We start from the raw sequence: 18,289 nt of genomic DNA on the forward strand, positions 1-18,289 counted from the left end.
GTTAGGAAGGGCATCCAGCTGTAGAAACTCTGCCAAATCAGACTCGAGCCTGGTGTTGCCATCCGGTTTCACCAGTCCTCAGTCAAATCGTCCAACCCATGCTAGCATGGAAAGCGGACGTTAAACGATGATGATGATGATGATGATGATTGTTTTTTTTTTTTTTCATCTTTATTCCATTGTTGCTAATTTAACAAGATCTAGAGTATTTTTTAACATAACACAGCTAATGAAAATATTGCGTTGAGTCAAACGTTTTCCAGTATTTTGGTAATTTATTTGCTTTGTCAAGTTACAACAAAAGCAGCCCAGCATTCAAAGTAGAGGCCAATGTGTTGCACCATCTGAAATCACCTTTCTGCCAGTTCTTTAATCCCATTCTGATAGCAGTTCTTGTCTTGCGAGGCAAAGAACTCCTTCACTAAAACTACCACCGCCTCACAGGAAATGAGGCATGGATTGGAACAAGAAATAATCTGAGGGAGCTAGATTTGGACAATATGCTGGGTTTGATTTCCTCAAGCTCCTTGGTGTTTAATCTGTGTTGTTCGAGCAGTGTGAGGTCTTGCTTCCTGTTAACTAATGCCAGGGTATTTTTGCTGCACAATGGCATACATCTGTTCCAGCTGTTTAGAGTACAGGTTGGCAATGATGATTTGACCATCCAGAATGAATTTGTAGTGGATTATCCACCAGATGTGGAGCATCAACTTGTATTTGAAACGCCCGTATTTGGTGACAAGTTCTGGAAGCTGGACCCTGCTTATGCCTGTTAGGATTGCAGAAAAATATCTTCCTCAGATTGTTGTTCTGGTCCATGACTTACTTCCTGCACTTGTGACACTTCATCAACCAAGGAGCTGGAGGCTTCAGTGAAGGCATTTTTTGACTCAACACAATAGTTACCAAGTGGATAGATATAAACCTACCTAATTTTTCAAATAATGTATATTCTAGCTAGCATTTTATTGCTAATAGTTTCAATTTTGATTATGACTCATTATACATCAAGGCAAAATAGCCAGTAAATTTAAAGACCGGCCACATCTCTGGTATCAACAGTAGTGAAAATGAAAGAAAAATTATGTACACAAGGTCAACACAATGCAGTAAATATCAGAGCTCGAGAACAAAATAAATGTTTAAAAACATTAAGATCCCTTGCAGCATTTCAAGTGGTGAAAACAAGGAAACAGAAAATCCATAAAAATTGTTAGGGAGAGGTGACCTTTGGGTGTAAATTTGTGTACAGTAATACCTCACTTTACAAATTTTATTTTCTAGGCACAAGATCCAAATTTTGAATGAAGTGCAAAAGTTTCTATACCACAACAAATGCTTCTGCATGTTACCGAGAAATTTATAGAGAGCAAAAAAAAAAAAGCTTCTTCTAAAGCAAATAACTCTAGACTTGTTTTTTAAAAAGAAATCTACAAGTACTTGTGAATCGGTGATTGCATCTATAAATGGTGTGCGCAAGTGTTGTGAGTGAAAGTGATTCAGAAAATAATAATATTTTTTTTATTATAAATGATCTTGATATTCTTTTTACTTTACATAAAATACACTCTACATTCTACTGTCGTTTTATTGCTATCTATTTACGTATATTATAAATTTTATAGGTAAAATATTTTTCTGGGAACGAATTACAATTTATAACATTGCTACTATGGAAAATTATTGCTCTGTTTTATGAGTTTTCACTTTACGAGCAGTCTATGGGAGCAAATTAACTTGTATATCGAGGCATTGCTGTCTGCAAGTATGGCTATATTTCCAGATATATATGGAAAGTAGTATCTCGTACTGCTTGTTTTCAGCTTTTATGTCTTGTTTGCCTATAATTAAAATGATGACAACACCATTCTACTAAAACTGTCACATTGCACATTTTCTCAAATTTTTTAAAAAGTAGGTGAAAAATAATTGTGACAAAATTGAAGCATTGGGAAGTTTAACACTTTAGCATTCAGATATCTTTGTCAAATGTAATGCATTGACACACTGATTTGAATTTGTCATGCATTACCTTGCAGCTTTGAGATTTCAACAATGTGATTTTTTAATTTTAGAATAATATTGTAATGTGAGAGGCTAGATCTGGCCAGTTTGAAAATAATACAGGTAGATATTTTGGCCAGATATGGCTGGTTTAAATGTTCAAAAAAATTCTTCAGAAAACAAGGGATTGGTGAGTAAATAGGTTATTGTCATTCAGGTTTAAAGTGTTGCAAGAGGAAATAAGTGAAAACTGAAAGAATTTTAAGGTATTTTCATGCTAAAGTCTATTACATTTTTTAAAATATAGTCTGGGTCCTAAACATATAGTTACATCATTTTCCTGCAGAATGAAATATTTCAAACTGCTCTTCTTTACCACTGCATAATAAGACTATGTATGTTAACCAAATATATTTCATTGTGTGAAATGTTTATCTATAATACTAGTTTGACATGGCAAAACTGTGAATCAGGTAGAATGAGAAAAGAGAACAGCAACATCTTGCTAACACAATGTAATGAATGCAGAACTCAAAATTCAGTGTATTTAATCATACTGAATAAGACCCATTTTATTAGAGATAAATCTAACTCTTTAGCATTCAAACCAGCTATAGTATTTTACATATTTTGTGTTCAAACTGGCCAGATCAGGCCTCTCGCAATTATGCTGCAATGTTATTCTAAAAATAAAAAGTTGCATCATTAAAATCTCAAAGCTACAACATAATGCATGATTAATTCAAAATGTGAACAAATAAATAATACATCTTACAGAATAATTTGAACGCTAAAGGGTAAAAAAAAAAAAAAATCATTCCAAATCCAAGAGGTAAATCAGAAATAATTAAAACGAGATATCATTAACTAACAAGAGATTTCAGAAATTCCCATCAAATCAACATTTTTAGTTTTGCATCACTTTCAAATTGCACATACTCACTTTAAGTTTAAGGGATGAGGGGATAGTAGATTAAATTGTGTAAGTATCTCTGGTTGACTTTGTTATTGTACTTTACTGTAGTATTTTAGTAATGTAGACTGAGACTGAATATGCCAAAGAACAGAAGAAAGAAAGCAAACAAAAGAAATAAAGAACAAAAATGAGCTTGTGGTGAAATATGGTAGCTTTATTAAGACACTGACTCTGTAATAAAACAGAACCATTGTAAAGCAACTGTACAATAAAATATGTCAGAAATTGTGACAGAATTCACAGGTTTCATACCAGCTCACTTTAGAATGAGATAGTTAATACAGAACAAGGCAATCCATTTTCCATGCCACAAGGAATACTGCTGCCTTAAATGATAAACATATTCTTTTACAAAATATGAATAGCAGAAATGCAAAATGAAAGAAAATTGCTGGGAACTGGGAAGAAGGGAGAATTTGTTACTTAAAAAAAAGAAGTCATTTTTAAATAAAGAAAATCAAAAAGCTCAAAAAATATCAACCGGAATAAGAAAAATACTGTCTATAGGATTCAATGCTCATCTCTACATCCAGCTGTCATGTTGGACCACTGAAAGCTGTTGATAGAAAAAATTATCACTTCAGTCTTCAAAGAAAAACCATTTTAAATAAAACCCAAGATATGAATCATTGGGAATATAATGACTCAGCTGAAAAGCAGAGCATTCTGACAACAATCCTTCACATTTAATGCTAATAGGTAATAAACTGACTCCTTGCAAAGTAAAGTTATCACAAATAGCATTTAGGTAGATGTAGCAACTAATATTTTGTTGATTTCATAAGACTTGCCCTATCACTAAATGAAAATACTTTAAGCTTTCTCTAATTAAATCAGTAAAAATAATCTTGTCAGCTTCCCTAAAATCTTAAAAGAAATTTCCCTGCTGAACCTACAAAATAAATAGATATACTAATAATAAAAATTACTTCCTGGAAAGTTAAAATAAACCCCCAAAAAACTATCTAAATAAAATATATATGAAAAATAAAAGTTGTAATAATAAGTAAAGCCAACAGGTGGAACAATATTTAGATTACCAGTTTATCTGCACCAGTACTTTATTAAGTAAATAATTATTTACGATATGTTCAAGGCAGCAAAACAAATAAGATCACTATTTTAAGTAATAGTAGTAGTAATATCAGCAGCAACAGCATGGATAGTGATGGTATAGTAAGATGTAACACAGACTGTAAAATGCTGTCACATTCTACCGAAGTTCAATAACTATTCTGTTGGAATATGAAATGTTCCAGAACTGGATTCATTGCCTGATGTGGCAGGATTGGTTTTGGCCTTGTTCAGAGACTGTAATGCTTTTTCTCTCAATAACTGTTCCAGTTTTTCTTGCTCTGCAGCACTATCAGAACCAGCCTGAAAAATAAAGCCAATATTTAAGTCTTTTACCAATAAACTAATTACATAATATTTAATTAAGAATGAATTAAAACAGTCTTATAAAAAAAAATGATTACAATAGTTAGATCATAATCATTCACACACTAAAGTCAATGCTATCAAGTCTTATTCCTAGTTTCATGTTGTACAGGTCTGTAGGAGAGTTATGATTTAAATTAGCTTAAAAGCAATAGATAAAAATGGAACAGTCGATCTAACTAACCATGCAGAGCAGAAATACAATTGCATGCCGAGTGCTAAATGTATTTTGACTGGGTTTCCAACACCCTGAATAAGTGAAGCAAAAAAGATGTCATCATCATCATCATCATCTAGCATCCGTTTTCCATGCTGCCACAGGTTAGATGGTTTGACTAGGACTGGTAAGATGGAGAGCTCTACCAAGCTCCAGTCTATTTTGGCTGGATACCCTTCCTAACACCAGCCACTGCAAAGAGTGTAGTGAGTACCTTTTTATGTGTCACTGGCCACGACTATGATTCCACTTGGCTTGACATTAGCCATATTTAGCTCATAACCATCCATAGTGTCAACTGACATTTTCTTTGGGCATTCCTATGCTAGTGCGCCTCGAGAACCCAAATTATCCAAAATAATTCAAATGACATGAGATTAAGATCCTTAAACTTTGAATTTATTGTTGAACTTCACTATTCTTATACTTATCATGAGCAGTTCACATAATATTCACTTCTGTATCACTCTCCCCTTTTCACTACTGTCTTTCTCATCTCTTGCTCTTACTTCCTTTGTTATGCCCCATCAACTCTTTTCACTCTGGCCCCATTACTATTACTTCTTTCTTTTATTACACTGCCATTTCAGCTCTTGTTCATTTTCCTGACTTTAGCCTGGCTCTCTTTTATTACCCCTACTTTTCTCAACACTCCACCCCGCCCATGTGACAGGAGATGCCAATATCTAACTGTAATGGTGATGTGTTAGAAAATGTCTTTTTTTTACACATCTCGTATGTATGTAAAAGAAAGGAATAAATGGAGACGTTGCAAAAAGAGGAGACTCTCTTATGAGGAACAAGAGAACATCTAAGATGCTAATGAATGAAGACATCTCTGATGCTGGTGCCACAATAAAAAGCATTCAATATGCTGTATAACAGTCAATGATAGGCCAACAATGGAAACATATAAATGATACATAGTCTCTGGCTCTTCTTGGAGATTGGTAACTCCCTAATAAGAACTAACTCAGGTAATGATGACCTGCCTAAACTATGCCTGCATGGAAAAGTGAATGAATGTTGATTTAGCTTTCTTTTTACCCCTAAATCAATATCAAAACTATTAAATTTCTCTTATACAAAGAATTCTGCTTGTAACTCTTTCAGAAACCTAGTATTTGTGATGACATTCTTACGGCAAGCAGTACTAATCCACAACCAGTTTTATTTAGTTTCTTGTTATACATCTGTTTAAATTGTCAGTTTTTTTAAATTAATTATTGTTACAATTCTTCCTTTCCTAGTCTTCATACTACAGGAATTCTGATCTTGCTGGAAGTTAATTTTCCCCAAAATATTATCACAATTGCTATCTTAAAATTAGAAGAAATAAGTAAGCTAATAACAGCCCACAGACATTACCATTTGGTGTATTTATGTGAATAAATTATAATCTATACAAAGCTATATTCCATATATATTGGTGGTCCCCAATAAAGCTATAAAACTGACACAATAACTACTACATGTGAGTCAAAAATAAAATGAAGAAAAACTACATTAAATTATACGGAAACTTCATAAAAGTGAAAAAGGGAAGATGACACTAATTAACTTTCCACTTTCCCTGTTCAATCTAAGGCCTTTTTTATGATCAATTCTCATGGATTTTCAAACTATTTGAGTGTTGTTGAGAACTAATAATGATAAACATGATGGTGAAAGCATAACACTTAAGACATTTCACAACTCTACAGTTATATATTAGTAGTATGAAGTAAATAGCTTTTGCTTTGTCCAAACAAGATATTTTTCGACATACAGAACTGAGATTGACATTGATTCTCATTGACAGTAAATCCTTAACTAAAACAGAAAACTTTCATCACTAGTAATTGTATTGCAAGCAAAACTTTATTCATCTAACATAGGCATCTTCCTAAACATGTAGGAGTTGAAAATTATTCGTAAGTGTAGAATACAACCACATCAGATTTAAGAAAAATACGCCTGAAATATTTATTTGGTTTAATATGAAGATGTTGGTGCCTTTTTTCTCTTTCTTTCCCCATTTTACTTCCATTTTTCCATGCTGGCATGAGTTGAACAAGTCTGCAAATTCAAACATTTGCATGAGTTCTTGTAGTAGGTGTATTATGGTAGCATGTACATCTCATTAAAGCTAATTAGTTGTTAACTTAATTGTTAAATATAGCAGAAAATAGACTTTGAAAGCAGTACTTGTAATGTTAATACTGGGTATTGTATATAAACAGATTCATTTATGAAGAGATAGAAAAATTTTCAAATCTTATATATAACTACTAGACAACTTCAACAATGATTTGAAGTAATGTATAATTCACTTCAATGCTCTAGAAACAAGTGAACTTCAAGCCAACTAAACTTGACAAGAAAAGGAATGAAGAACACTAATAATGTGTAAACTTCATTTTGTAGATGCACACGAATTCAATATTACACATGCTACAACTTAATATTTGTTGAATCAAAAGTTTAACAATAGCAAATCACAAGTGTTTAGAATATACTTCTATCATCAATAATTAAAACTGAATAAAACAAACCTCTTCTTCCTCTTTGCCCTTCTTGTGCTTATGCTTCTTATGTTTCTTGTGCTTTTTCTTCTTCTTCTTCTTTTTCTTTTTCTTTGTTGCAGCATCACTGTCGGATCCCTAAAAAGAAAGAAGACACATACTTCAAATGGAATATCTATTTTTTCACACATTATAAAAACTCCTAAGCAACAACTCTATAAACAAATGTTTCCTAATCTGAGAAAGCCGACAATCTCATGCCTTATTTTAGTTTTAACAGCTCTAGAGAGATGTAATAAATCTTACAAACCTCAGACGAGGAAGACTTCTTCTTCTTTTTCTTTTTCTCTGATGAATCTGTTTTTAGCTTTTTCTTTGGAGATTCAGAAGAATCTTGGAACATTGTGTCATCCTGATACACCTTTTCAAGAGAAGGATGGTTTGAGTCAACAGAAACAGGTTCTGGAACTAATAAGTTTGAAGAAAGTGGTCTTGACTTATACGAATCTTGACTACTTAACCTTTGTTGATCTTTAGGTAAATTTTTAGTTTTTTTAGGGGAATCTCTTAACTTGCTTGATTCAACATCGTCCCGAGCTTTTTTAGCTGGAGGTGATGATGATTTTTTCCTTCTGGACAGAACTGGAGAGGGGCTACGACTCATTGACATACTCCGAGATAATGACCGTTTCTTGGGGAGTTTCAATGAAGTGTTCACTTTTTCTGGAGATGCTGATACACCCTGAACTTTTCTTTGGTGTGATGCCACAGGAGATAGATTCTCTGAGTGTTGATGTACTGTTACAGTTTTACTTGTTCTTTGACGAAGAGGTGATGGTGATTGTCGGAAACGTTCAGGTGATGGAGATGCAGAACCCGACATTGAAGAAGATTTTTGTTTCAGGTAAGATTGATGTTGTGTTGCTGGAATCTGTCGCCTTGTCATTACAGACATTTGAGGTGAAGCATCACGGCAAACGGGAGATTCCGATTCACTACGATCTCTCTTAGCTCCTGGCAAGACCTTTTTCACTACTACTCTCTGTGGTGATTCTGATGACGAGTGGTCACCATGAATTACTTTACGAGGAGGAGAAGGAGTGCGAGATTTCGAGATGTTTCTTCTCTGACGTACTGGTGGCGGTGGTGAATGTGATGGTGATCTTTTCATCCTGGGAGGGGACCTAGCATATGGTGAATGTTGCCTCATCTGACGAGGAGGGGAATCTGGTGTAACCTTTCGATGTCTTCGCCGCATCTGGTTAGGTGAAGGAATGTTTCGGCGTCTTGGCGATGGAGATCTAGAAATATCTCGAGGACGATTAGAGCGAGGTCGATCTCTAGCACGCATTGGAGAGTGAGGTGGACTCCTATAGAAAGAATGAAATACAAAATTAATAAGAATGGGCATTTTTTATTGCAATCAAAAATCTAACATTAAAATAAAATGATAAAGAAATACACATTCAACATATTTTGACTTTTTGTGTTTAATTTTAGATTTGAGCAAGAGGAAAGTAGATATAAAATATTGGTGCTGACCTTTTAAGTCTAGGAGATGCATAGCGAGGAGGTGACCTGCGATATCTTTGTTGAGGAGACCAGCCTCTAGGTGCATATGGATAGCTGAAAAGTAAAGAAAATAGATTATACAGAATAGAAAATGAGAGTAATAATTCACGGAATTATTTCTACGTGTATTTTGTACATGTTTCTTTCATGACAGTACAAGTCAAACACTATGGTATTCAGAGACATCTTCTGAAACTGGATTTTACAGCTGGAGAGACTAATGTGTCATCCTGATAAACCTTTGCAAGAGAAGGATGGAGAGACTAATATGCCACCTAGACCAGTGGGTCTCAACTGGGGTCCATGCAACAAAATAGTAAATGGGGATCCTCAGTAATATTTTACGGGTCCATGAAAAAATTCTGATTTAGATGTGTTTATTGAAAGAAACAGCTAGGTTTCTTTTTACATAGTTCTATCTACACAAATTAATATGTGAAAAACAAAATAGGAATTTTGAAATTAGTTTCTATCAAAACTATTTTAAAACACCGAATGGTTATGGGAGTACATCAAAATAAAATAGTAACCAAAGGGGTCCATAGATAAATAATGATTGAGAACCCTTGATATAGACTAATACAATCACATAACTGTACATATTAATAAAATAACACAACCTGTTAGCTAATAAACCATGGCACTTCTAAATTATTATACTGTTTTGCATATCCTTTTCTTGCTGCCTTCTACCTGGATGAAAAATATGTTCTATTTCTACTCCAGGGTTGAGAGATCAGCAATTAAATAACAAATTACATGCTAGCATGAAATGGATACGAGGAATAATATGCTCCACTTACGGTGACCGGCGCATAGAATATGGAGAAGGCCTCCTCCTAATTCGTCGGGAACCAGGATCACGGATAAGGTCTCTCCTACCATATCTGTCTCTGGGTCGAGAAGGTGATGGATAACGACGATTTCGTATTGGTGATTCTGATCTCTTATCTCTTCTGTCTCGAGATTCTTCTAGAATAACGAAGTCAGTTTGAAATTAAATAGAAGTTTTACAAAACAAAATAAAATTTCAGATACACATTTGTTTTCGTCCAAAGGGTAACCAGCAAAGGAAAGTTGTTCCATCTGAGAAATAAACAACTCTGAAACAAATAAAACAGCCGCACAATAACAGCTAATAAGAATTAAGCAAAGAGATGGGTGACAAGATTTACCCTGAGTCTAACAATAATACAGTTATTCAAGTATGCAAGGATTTGGAGATGGATCCATAATTCATCGACAGTAGATAACTTAAAATCTAGAGGCTTTATCCCATTACATATTGTTATTCCTTCTCAACCATGCAAAAGAACCAATATTTTTCCACATCACACTTATTGTTTCACAATCTGCATAGCTTTATCCTTGTCAGAATATTTTTAAAAATATTTTTACATTTGAAATGGTTCATGTAAATGTGATCAGAATCTTGTAATTTTTCTTTTTTCAACATAAAAACAACTTGAAGTAACAGGTAAAAGTATTTCCTCTTTACACAATATAGGAATGTGTACAAAAATTGAGAAGAGTTACAGAAGTTATTGGAGAAGGTAGCTGTCTGACTGGCTTTCATGAAACTAAGTATCAATATAATGAGTAGGCTACTTAAACTTCAGCGAGCAGGCATAAGCAGAGTCATCTATTTTGCTTCATCACAAACAACTTAGGATATGATGTATGAATAATTTCATATTGTTATGCATACCCAGGAAGAACTTGCCTTCCTCTTTGAAGTTAAAAAATATTCAGCTGTTGTGAGCTTTTTATAAGACCCACAACAAAATACTGTTGCTAATCAAGGTTGTTGCTGCAAATAGACAGTCACTTAACTGCATCGATGAGAAAGGGCACCTGACTCATTAGTATGGAGTTTTTAACCAACACAGTCACAACTTCAGAAGGGTGGTCTCCACAACCTATCTTCTCTACTGATGCTACAATGGTCTTTGTTCATTGTTCTGCTGGTCCCATGCAACCTTACCTCTTGCCATTCATATAGGATATACTCTCCACCCACCACCTTATCTGAATGCAAGCTTTCTACAGTCATTGGTTTTCTGATTTTTAAGAATTTTATCTGCCTCAAATGGCTCGTGAAGGACATTGGGTACAGTCCCTTCTTTGACACTAATTTAAAAAAAGTTAGTCAACTGGAAGTCAGACAAGGTTTACTGAGGAATGAAAACAAGAGATAAATTAAACTAACTGTTAGAATGAGAAAAATTTGTATAAAAAAGAAATTATTTGTAGAAAAAGTTGCAAAAATGCTGTAATGTGAAAAGCAAAATTAAGAATAAAGTTTATCTAAAAAGAAATAATTACTGTGAGGTGGTTCTTCATCTTCAGAAGAAGAAGAGGTTGAACTTTCAACAGTGTCTTCATGAGTCCTATAATGGCGTCGCTGTTGAATACCTAATTTTACAGGAGAAGCAGCCTTTGCAGATTCATGATTATGACCTTGCTTATTATCCTATGAATAGACAACATGTTATAATGTAAAAACACTAAGCATATAAACCAAACTGAAGTGAAGATAGAGAGAAAGCAAGCATGAGAAACAGAAAAGATACCTATCCAATACATATATACCTTAAAATTCAAATGAGATAATGGCTGCTGTCAAACTGGTCTCTTTGCAGTCAAAGAAAAATTGTGCTCCCCATTATATAAAGGTAAAGTTAAAATATATTTTGTTCATAAAATTACATAACAATATACATAAAAAAATTTTGTAACAAAAAAGTAAAGACAAGACATTCAATAAAAATCTCCACAGAAAAAATGTTAAGAAGATTATTTCATGAATACATAAACAATGCTAAAATAAAAAAATATTAAAAATCTAAACAAACAATATAGAATGAACCTGAAAAAAAAAAAAAAGCCAATAATTGTATTTCATGGATTGTTTTGTAATGAAATTCTTGGAATAATATTCTAGCCTTTTCTTTAAGAGGCAGATAAATAAAACACTTAAAGTATTTGTAACCAAGGATTTGTTTGAAATATATCTTCTAAAACTGTCATTATTACTGAATTAAAAAAATATTCAATATATTTTCCACATAAAAGAGCTATTATTGCAATTTATATATACAATGTTTAATTATTTGAAAGGCTTTAAAATGATACTGAATATTTTCATTTTCTCTTTACAAACTATACTATTAGCATAAAAATGTTGATTAAATTTTTTAATTTTCACATTTTATTAATGCTTGAACTGAAACATTTTCTGCTCTCTTGGACAGACAACTTACAGTGCTAGAGTGATAAAACAGACTGCAAGGGAATATACATTTGTACTATCAAGCCAAAAACAAAAACAGATGTGGTAAATTATTTGGTATGTAACAAACAATTTGTACAAAAAAAAAAAAAAGTTGTGAAGAAGCAGTCATTTCTGTTGTGGTAATATTAATCAAATCCCAGCATCTTTGTTTTGTATCTTTAAATACACAGCTTTCATACAATATGACCATTAGTTATACTGCTTTTAACAGAGTAACAGATTCTTGTCAATTGGAATAAGTAGCCAACCATGTAATAGATTCAAGCTGGATCGATATCACTTCTCTTGCCGAGAAATTCTTCTTAGGTCTGTGAATCACCAATGAAGATAATGATGGGACTGACAAAGAAAAAGTTATACAATGCTAAAAATGAAAAATTATATTTTTTCTTTAAAATTCAAAATAATATAGGTAATGACATAAACAAGAAAAAAAATTATTTATTCAACATCAAAACCCTTAAAGTTCTGGCACAGTGAGTTTGACATTCAAGTTTTCAAGATAATCTTAATATATATATGCTGAAAAGCACACATGCAAAACACAAAGTATTTCAAATGATATAATTAAAATACTTTAGTAAAAATCATGAAAACAGTTATACACGCAGGCCATGAATTTATGAACAACTATGGATATATGACCTAGTAATGTGATTGACATCTAATTAGTATATATAAAAAAAAAGAAAAAAGCATTCTCCATTACTATATAAGCTGTCTGATTGCACTGACTGCTTTTTATCTTGACTTAGCTCCTGAGTTTGTGTCTCATTACACCTGTTTTTTTTTTGCAGCTCACATCTCCCATTATTTCTCGGAAGTACTTTGCACACCAGCTTAGCATTTTTATATTCAACTTGCACACTGCCAATCAAATGCAACAAACCTGTACATAGTATATATAGAACATGTGCACGATCCATTTTCCTAACCATGAAAGAGAGAAAGAATATGCAATGGGACTGAGGAATACAGGAAGATCACTTTTCCAGATGAGTATAGCAATTATAATTTTGGGTGATGAAAAGAGAATATCATGTAGATCAAATTTGACCAGAAGTTTTGAGTTCGTTAATTGTTAATTTCTTTATGTATTCTCTAATTATCCCTTTGTATCTCAATGTCTGATCTAAAACAAATAGGACACAAAAGTTAAAATGCTGCAGGTCCATTCATAAGAATCGGAAGCAAAAGGGATAAAACTGAAGCCAAAGAAAACCACTTGTTTCAGTATATATATATAAAAAACCCCAAAAAACTCAAGCTAGAAGGGAATAAAAATCAATAATAAAAAACCAACGTGAAAAACAAATAGCATTTAACCCTTTGATACCAACTCACTTGAGACTGCCTCTTATGTCAATACAAACTTTCTGTTTTAATGTAATCTAATTAAAACTCTCCATCAAATTTCATGCTAAATTTATATTTCAAATCAGCAGCTTAATAACAAAAGTAGAGTATTTTCGGAGAAATATAGTATCCTAAGGGTTAAACCACCTATCTATTACCTACTATCTACAAAAGGTGGAAAGGTTAAAAAAAGAACAGTCAAAAATGTATAATTTACTCATATCCTTTTACTTGTGGCCATATTCCATATTTAGAGTAATTGCTGTTGACACATCAAACCAAGATGTGATATTTTCCTATTTAGAACTGATGATGACCTGGCTGATAAATTGCCTTTGTTAAGCAGAGGGAGGGAAAAGAATAACAAAGTAGAACTTGATAAAAAGTAATATTAAAGATTATACCTACTGTAAGAAAAACAAAAACAAAATGAGAATGGTGCAATAGGCATGAGGTTTTGGATCTTGTCTGTAGGGCTTGTTACTATTTTCCAGAAATTCAAGATGAACTTAAACTTAGAAACTATTGCCAGGCAAATTTCTGAAGTTTACCAGTTATTTTGAATTTTTCAATTAGAAATAGATACTCTACAAAATTGGCAGAATACATTATATAAGCTATTACTACTACAGTGTATGTGTGTCAGGTCCCACTGCCTGTCACCATGGGCAAGTGCTTTCTACTATAGCCCCCACTGGCTGACCAGATACTTGGACATAGATTTGGCAGACAGAAAGTGAAGCTCATAATGTGCATACAAGTATGTGTGTACCTGTATGCAAGCATTAGCTTCTTGCCAGTGTCATATCCTACAAAAGGGTCATAGAAAAACTCTCCTTTGACATTCTCTCGTCTAATCCATGCAAACATGGAGAAGCAGACGTTAAAATGGCGATGAGGATGATATGTATTGGGTTGGCAACTAAGTTCCTGCAGTTTTTTTTTAAATTTTGGAATCTATTTCTTTCGAGAATTCTATTTTTGAATCATTTTGGAATGTATTTTGTTTATTTTTTCTAGTTAATTTTAGTTAATTTTTGTTTATTTTCAGATCATTAAAATGGGATGTCAAGTTAAGAAAAACGAGCATTTTTGACACCTCCTTCTTTTTGCTTTTAATCAAGGTTCTAAGGCCGCAAGTGTTGCTTGCGACATTTGTGCTGTCTATGGAGAGGGTGCCATAACTGAAAGAACCGCTCATGATTGGTATGCCACGTCCAGTTGAGTTCGATGAAGAGCGATTAAACCAACTTTTGCACAAAAATTCTCACCAAACAACAAGGGAACTGGCAGAGAAAATGGAATGCCCGTACACTGCTATACTAACACAGACACCTCTCATATGCAGATAATGTCTAGCACTTTTAGCTCACTTGTGTTTCTTATAAAAAAAATTAAAAAATCTAAATTTCAATGTTAGTAGATTTAGGTAACAGGAATTAACAACTCTTTGCAAACAATGAGCGAAATCTAGAGACTTCATCCTACAGATGATCCTATAGTTAATAAATCCTGAATACCACAACTCAGATCCCAATGTGGTCACTGAATATACTGATTTCCTAGCTAATTCTTTCATACACACTCAACGAGATCACTCCATAAATGATACAAGATTTTTTTTGTTCTACTACTATTGAAACCCTTGGCCTTTGGTATGTTGACTGTCACACCATTATTCCACACTCACACATTATGTATTGTAACACAAATATGCTTTTGGAAAAGCAGTAATAATCAGAATCCATTGACAACAGCCTTGTAAACAAAGTCAACAACACAAAGTCTATCAATAACCACAATACATCATCATAGGTACTATACAAATTGCATTTTTTAAAAAGTATGATCTCTATATGAATGACATCAACCAGCTCCAATGGCAAATTTTCTCTTAGGATGTTGAAACTACTGAGAGACTACATCTCAATTTTACTCTAGGCAACACTTTTGACATTGGTGACACTGAAAATGAGGGGGAAAAGAACTAAGAAAAAGCTTAGACTTATCCCTAAAAGTTTTGGAAAAAGTAACAGTAACATGTGTGCATACAAACAGAGAGAATACTGAGAGATAAAGCAACACCAAAAAGTTATCTAATGACCAGTTTGGAGAAATAAGTACAAGTAAAGAGGAGCAACTCATATCTAGGCAACAGAAAGACTAGTTGAAGTGATCTAACTCAATGCCATCAACTATACAACAAATATACAAATAGGGTAGATTTTTACCAATTATATCATGCATCATCTACTTACACTCACTACGACTGATCAGCAAAATCTAACTTATTTTTAACCCTGTACCATTAAGAGACAACTATAAAATTCCAAATGCTATTACTCACTTTAACAGACCACACACACACACATTACAACCAGATTCACCTGACTTTTCTACAGTAAATGTAACTGATTAGTTACATTCTACTTCTTCCTAGATCCATTCAATAAGCATGTCTCTCCTCTATTCCAAAGGTTTCAGGAATTTCTACCTGCTCACTTTCCTCTCTATATACGAACAAACTCACCTGCTTGGAAGGCTGAAAATACTCAGGAGTACACTGCCTCATACTTAGACTAAAGTAAACAAGCTCAATACTGATAACATCTTTTAGGCATGAATATTCAAATGCATTTATGCTCATTCACACAGAACTAATTGTCTTATACAACAACTTTTCAACTATCCCAATCATTCTGAAATGACAAAGTGAAAACTTAGTTAACTCCTCCTTCTTTAACTGAACACGCCTCTCTGCATAAGAATCAAACTGGTTAACAAACAGACCATCAAACTATGTTGTATCTAACCAAACATACATAAAAATATCTATACTATCATGCAAACAGTAAAGAATGACTAAAAAAAATGCAACATGGATGGACACATATTTAATAAAAAGACAACACATAAACATACATTTTACTCTTTTCTCCAGGGTACATGAAATCTAATTGTTTCAATGTACTCACACAGCAAGCATTTGCTGATACAATTGATTAACTATACTGGTGAAAATTTATTAAAGAAATTACACAAAAGCAACTTACCTTGGCAATCTGTTATTATGATAATCTGTGAGCAAACATCCAGCAGTGACAAGTTTTCAATCTTTCTGAAACTGTCCTGGTTTTAACATAAATTGGCCTCCAGTTTCCGTTTTTGGAGAGGTTTCAACACTGGATGTGTGCTTCCAAAAATAGAATAACTTCAACAAATCAGCAGTGTCTCTGTTTGGTTTCCAGTAAAAAAGAAATAGACTAACTTAGGGTGAAATGCCAAAAAAGCTAATAATATTGTAGCATTAATCACTGCATTGTTTAGCAGACAAGAGAATAGTACTGATAAATTAGATTAATTGTATCTTGCAGTCTTAATTAAATCCTACTCTAATATTAGTTAACCTCTAATACAAGGAAACTGTCTAACCATTGTTATTAAAAAAACTAATTAAGTGACCTTAAAACCAAAAATTGATCAGCCGAAAAACAGTAAACCTGTAAATTGCTGCTTTCTTTTTATAAAAGAAATTCAAAATTTCAACATCAAAAGTAGTCACAAACTTAACTTGCATTCTCCTACACATAAGAATTTCCATAAGAGATGGCAAGTACAAGAGAATTTTGGATTTAAATTGAACTAAAGAAATATCATACATTAAAAATATTCTAGTCAGGCTTCCAATAAAAAAAACAATAAAAAAAACAAACCATTTAAAATATTTTCTTATTTTCCTTTTTTCTCCATCTAAAATGATTAGGATTTCAACACAAAAGAAAACATTTAAATGTCTCACCTGTCCAAAAAACACTAAATATATCACAATAAGAACAAATATATAACAAACAAACACCTTCAAAGAGCTAAACTTAGAGAGTATTTGTAAGAAAACATCATTCAGTTTCATTCTTTGTTAATGCTTTATTAAGCATTTATTTTTTTTCTGCATATTTTCCAAATCCAGTTTTTTTGTTTCCAATTTCATGTCTACAAAACAATGCTTTTCTTATGTCTACTTCCATCAGTATGGTGTTATTTCAATAAGGTGGTAACCAATAGTCTCACTTGTTTGTTATTTATGCTCTCCACTCACCTGTCCTGGAAGCTGCATTAAAAACATTCAGAACTGGGTCTAAAACGACTGGATCACTCTGCTCTACCCTACTCCCATTTAGGTTGGAAATCTACTTGTCCAACTCCAATTAAAACCACAGCTACTTAACATGAAGTATTTTATTGTGCATTGACAATGTACTTCTTCAAACTTCTATTCCATTTCTCTTCAAAACAAGACAACTGACCAACTACCTAGGTATATTTATTTTCATTCCCACTAATTTCACTTACCCGCTGAAATTAGTCTTTTTTTTTTTTTGATAAAACAGGAAAGCTAATTTTATTCAAACTAGAATTTATGGAGCAGCAACAAAAGTGGGAAACTAGATCCGTCAATCTTCATTGAAAATGAACCTAGCGTATTGTTTCTGAGTATTCACTTGCACAATATGCTGTTACACCTTGTTTAGAAATTCTTATGAAGACAGGCCTGGAAAAAGATTTCATTATCATATAAAGGGACATGCAATGTTAAATAAATTTAATTCATTTATAAAGGAAATTGAAATCAATTTGGAGTATTCAAATTAACTGTAGGGAAATAATCATGATAAAAAGAAACATTTCTGTCTAGATCATCAGCACAATACCAAGATGTTACATATTCGACTGTACCAACAATCCCAGTGACAAGCAGCCATTAAATAATTCTATAAAGCTAAGAGTAAAGACGATGGAATTATACTCAAAATAAATACAATCCAAATTTATGTTGTTTGAGAGGAAAAGTGAGTTTCTTAACACTCTAGCTAAACTATATATATATATATATATATATATATATATATATATATATATATATATAT

The 18,289-nt window shown here is 32.9% G+C and overlaps 1 protein-coding gene across 3 annotated transcripts in view; it reads right to left on the minus strand.

Annotated features, from left to right (window-relative positions):
• Positions 1-4,005: 4,005 nt before the first annotated feature.
• Positions 4,006-18,289, minus strand: part of LOC106872131 (serine/arginine repetitive matrix protein 1) — a 31,681-nt gene continuing 17,397 nt past the window's right edge. For 2 of the 3 annotated variants that reach the window (XM_014919000.2, XM_014919001.2), the window contains 6 exons: positions 11,039-11,186; positions 9,517-9,685; positions 8,684-8,767; positions 7,452-8,511; positions 7,172-7,279; positions 4,006-4,357 (listed from right to left, as the gene is read on the minus strand). In XM_014919000.2, the coding sequence (XP_014774486.1) occupies positions 4,211-4,357; positions 7,172-7,279; positions 7,452-8,511; positions 8,684-8,767; positions 9,517-9,685; positions 11,039-11,186 (1,716 nt within the window). In that variant the 3' untranslated portion in view covers positions 4,006-4,210. Of the gene's footprint in view, positions 4,358-6,632; positions 6,696-7,171; positions 7,280-7,451; positions 8,512-8,683; positions 8,768-9,516; positions 9,686-11,038; positions 11,187-18,289 lie in introns of all 3 variants that reach the window. The other variant, XM_052965661.1, reaches the window with a different exon arrangement.

Source organism: Octopus bimaculoides, chromosome 2, assembly GCF_001194135.2.
Source record: "Octopus bimaculoides isolate UCB-OBI-ISO-001 chromosome 2, ASM119413v2, whole genome shotgun sequence".
In the NCBI taxonomy this organism is placed as follows: Eukaryota; Metazoa; Mollusca; class Cephalopoda; order Octopoda; family Octopodidae; genus Octopus; species Octopus bimaculoides.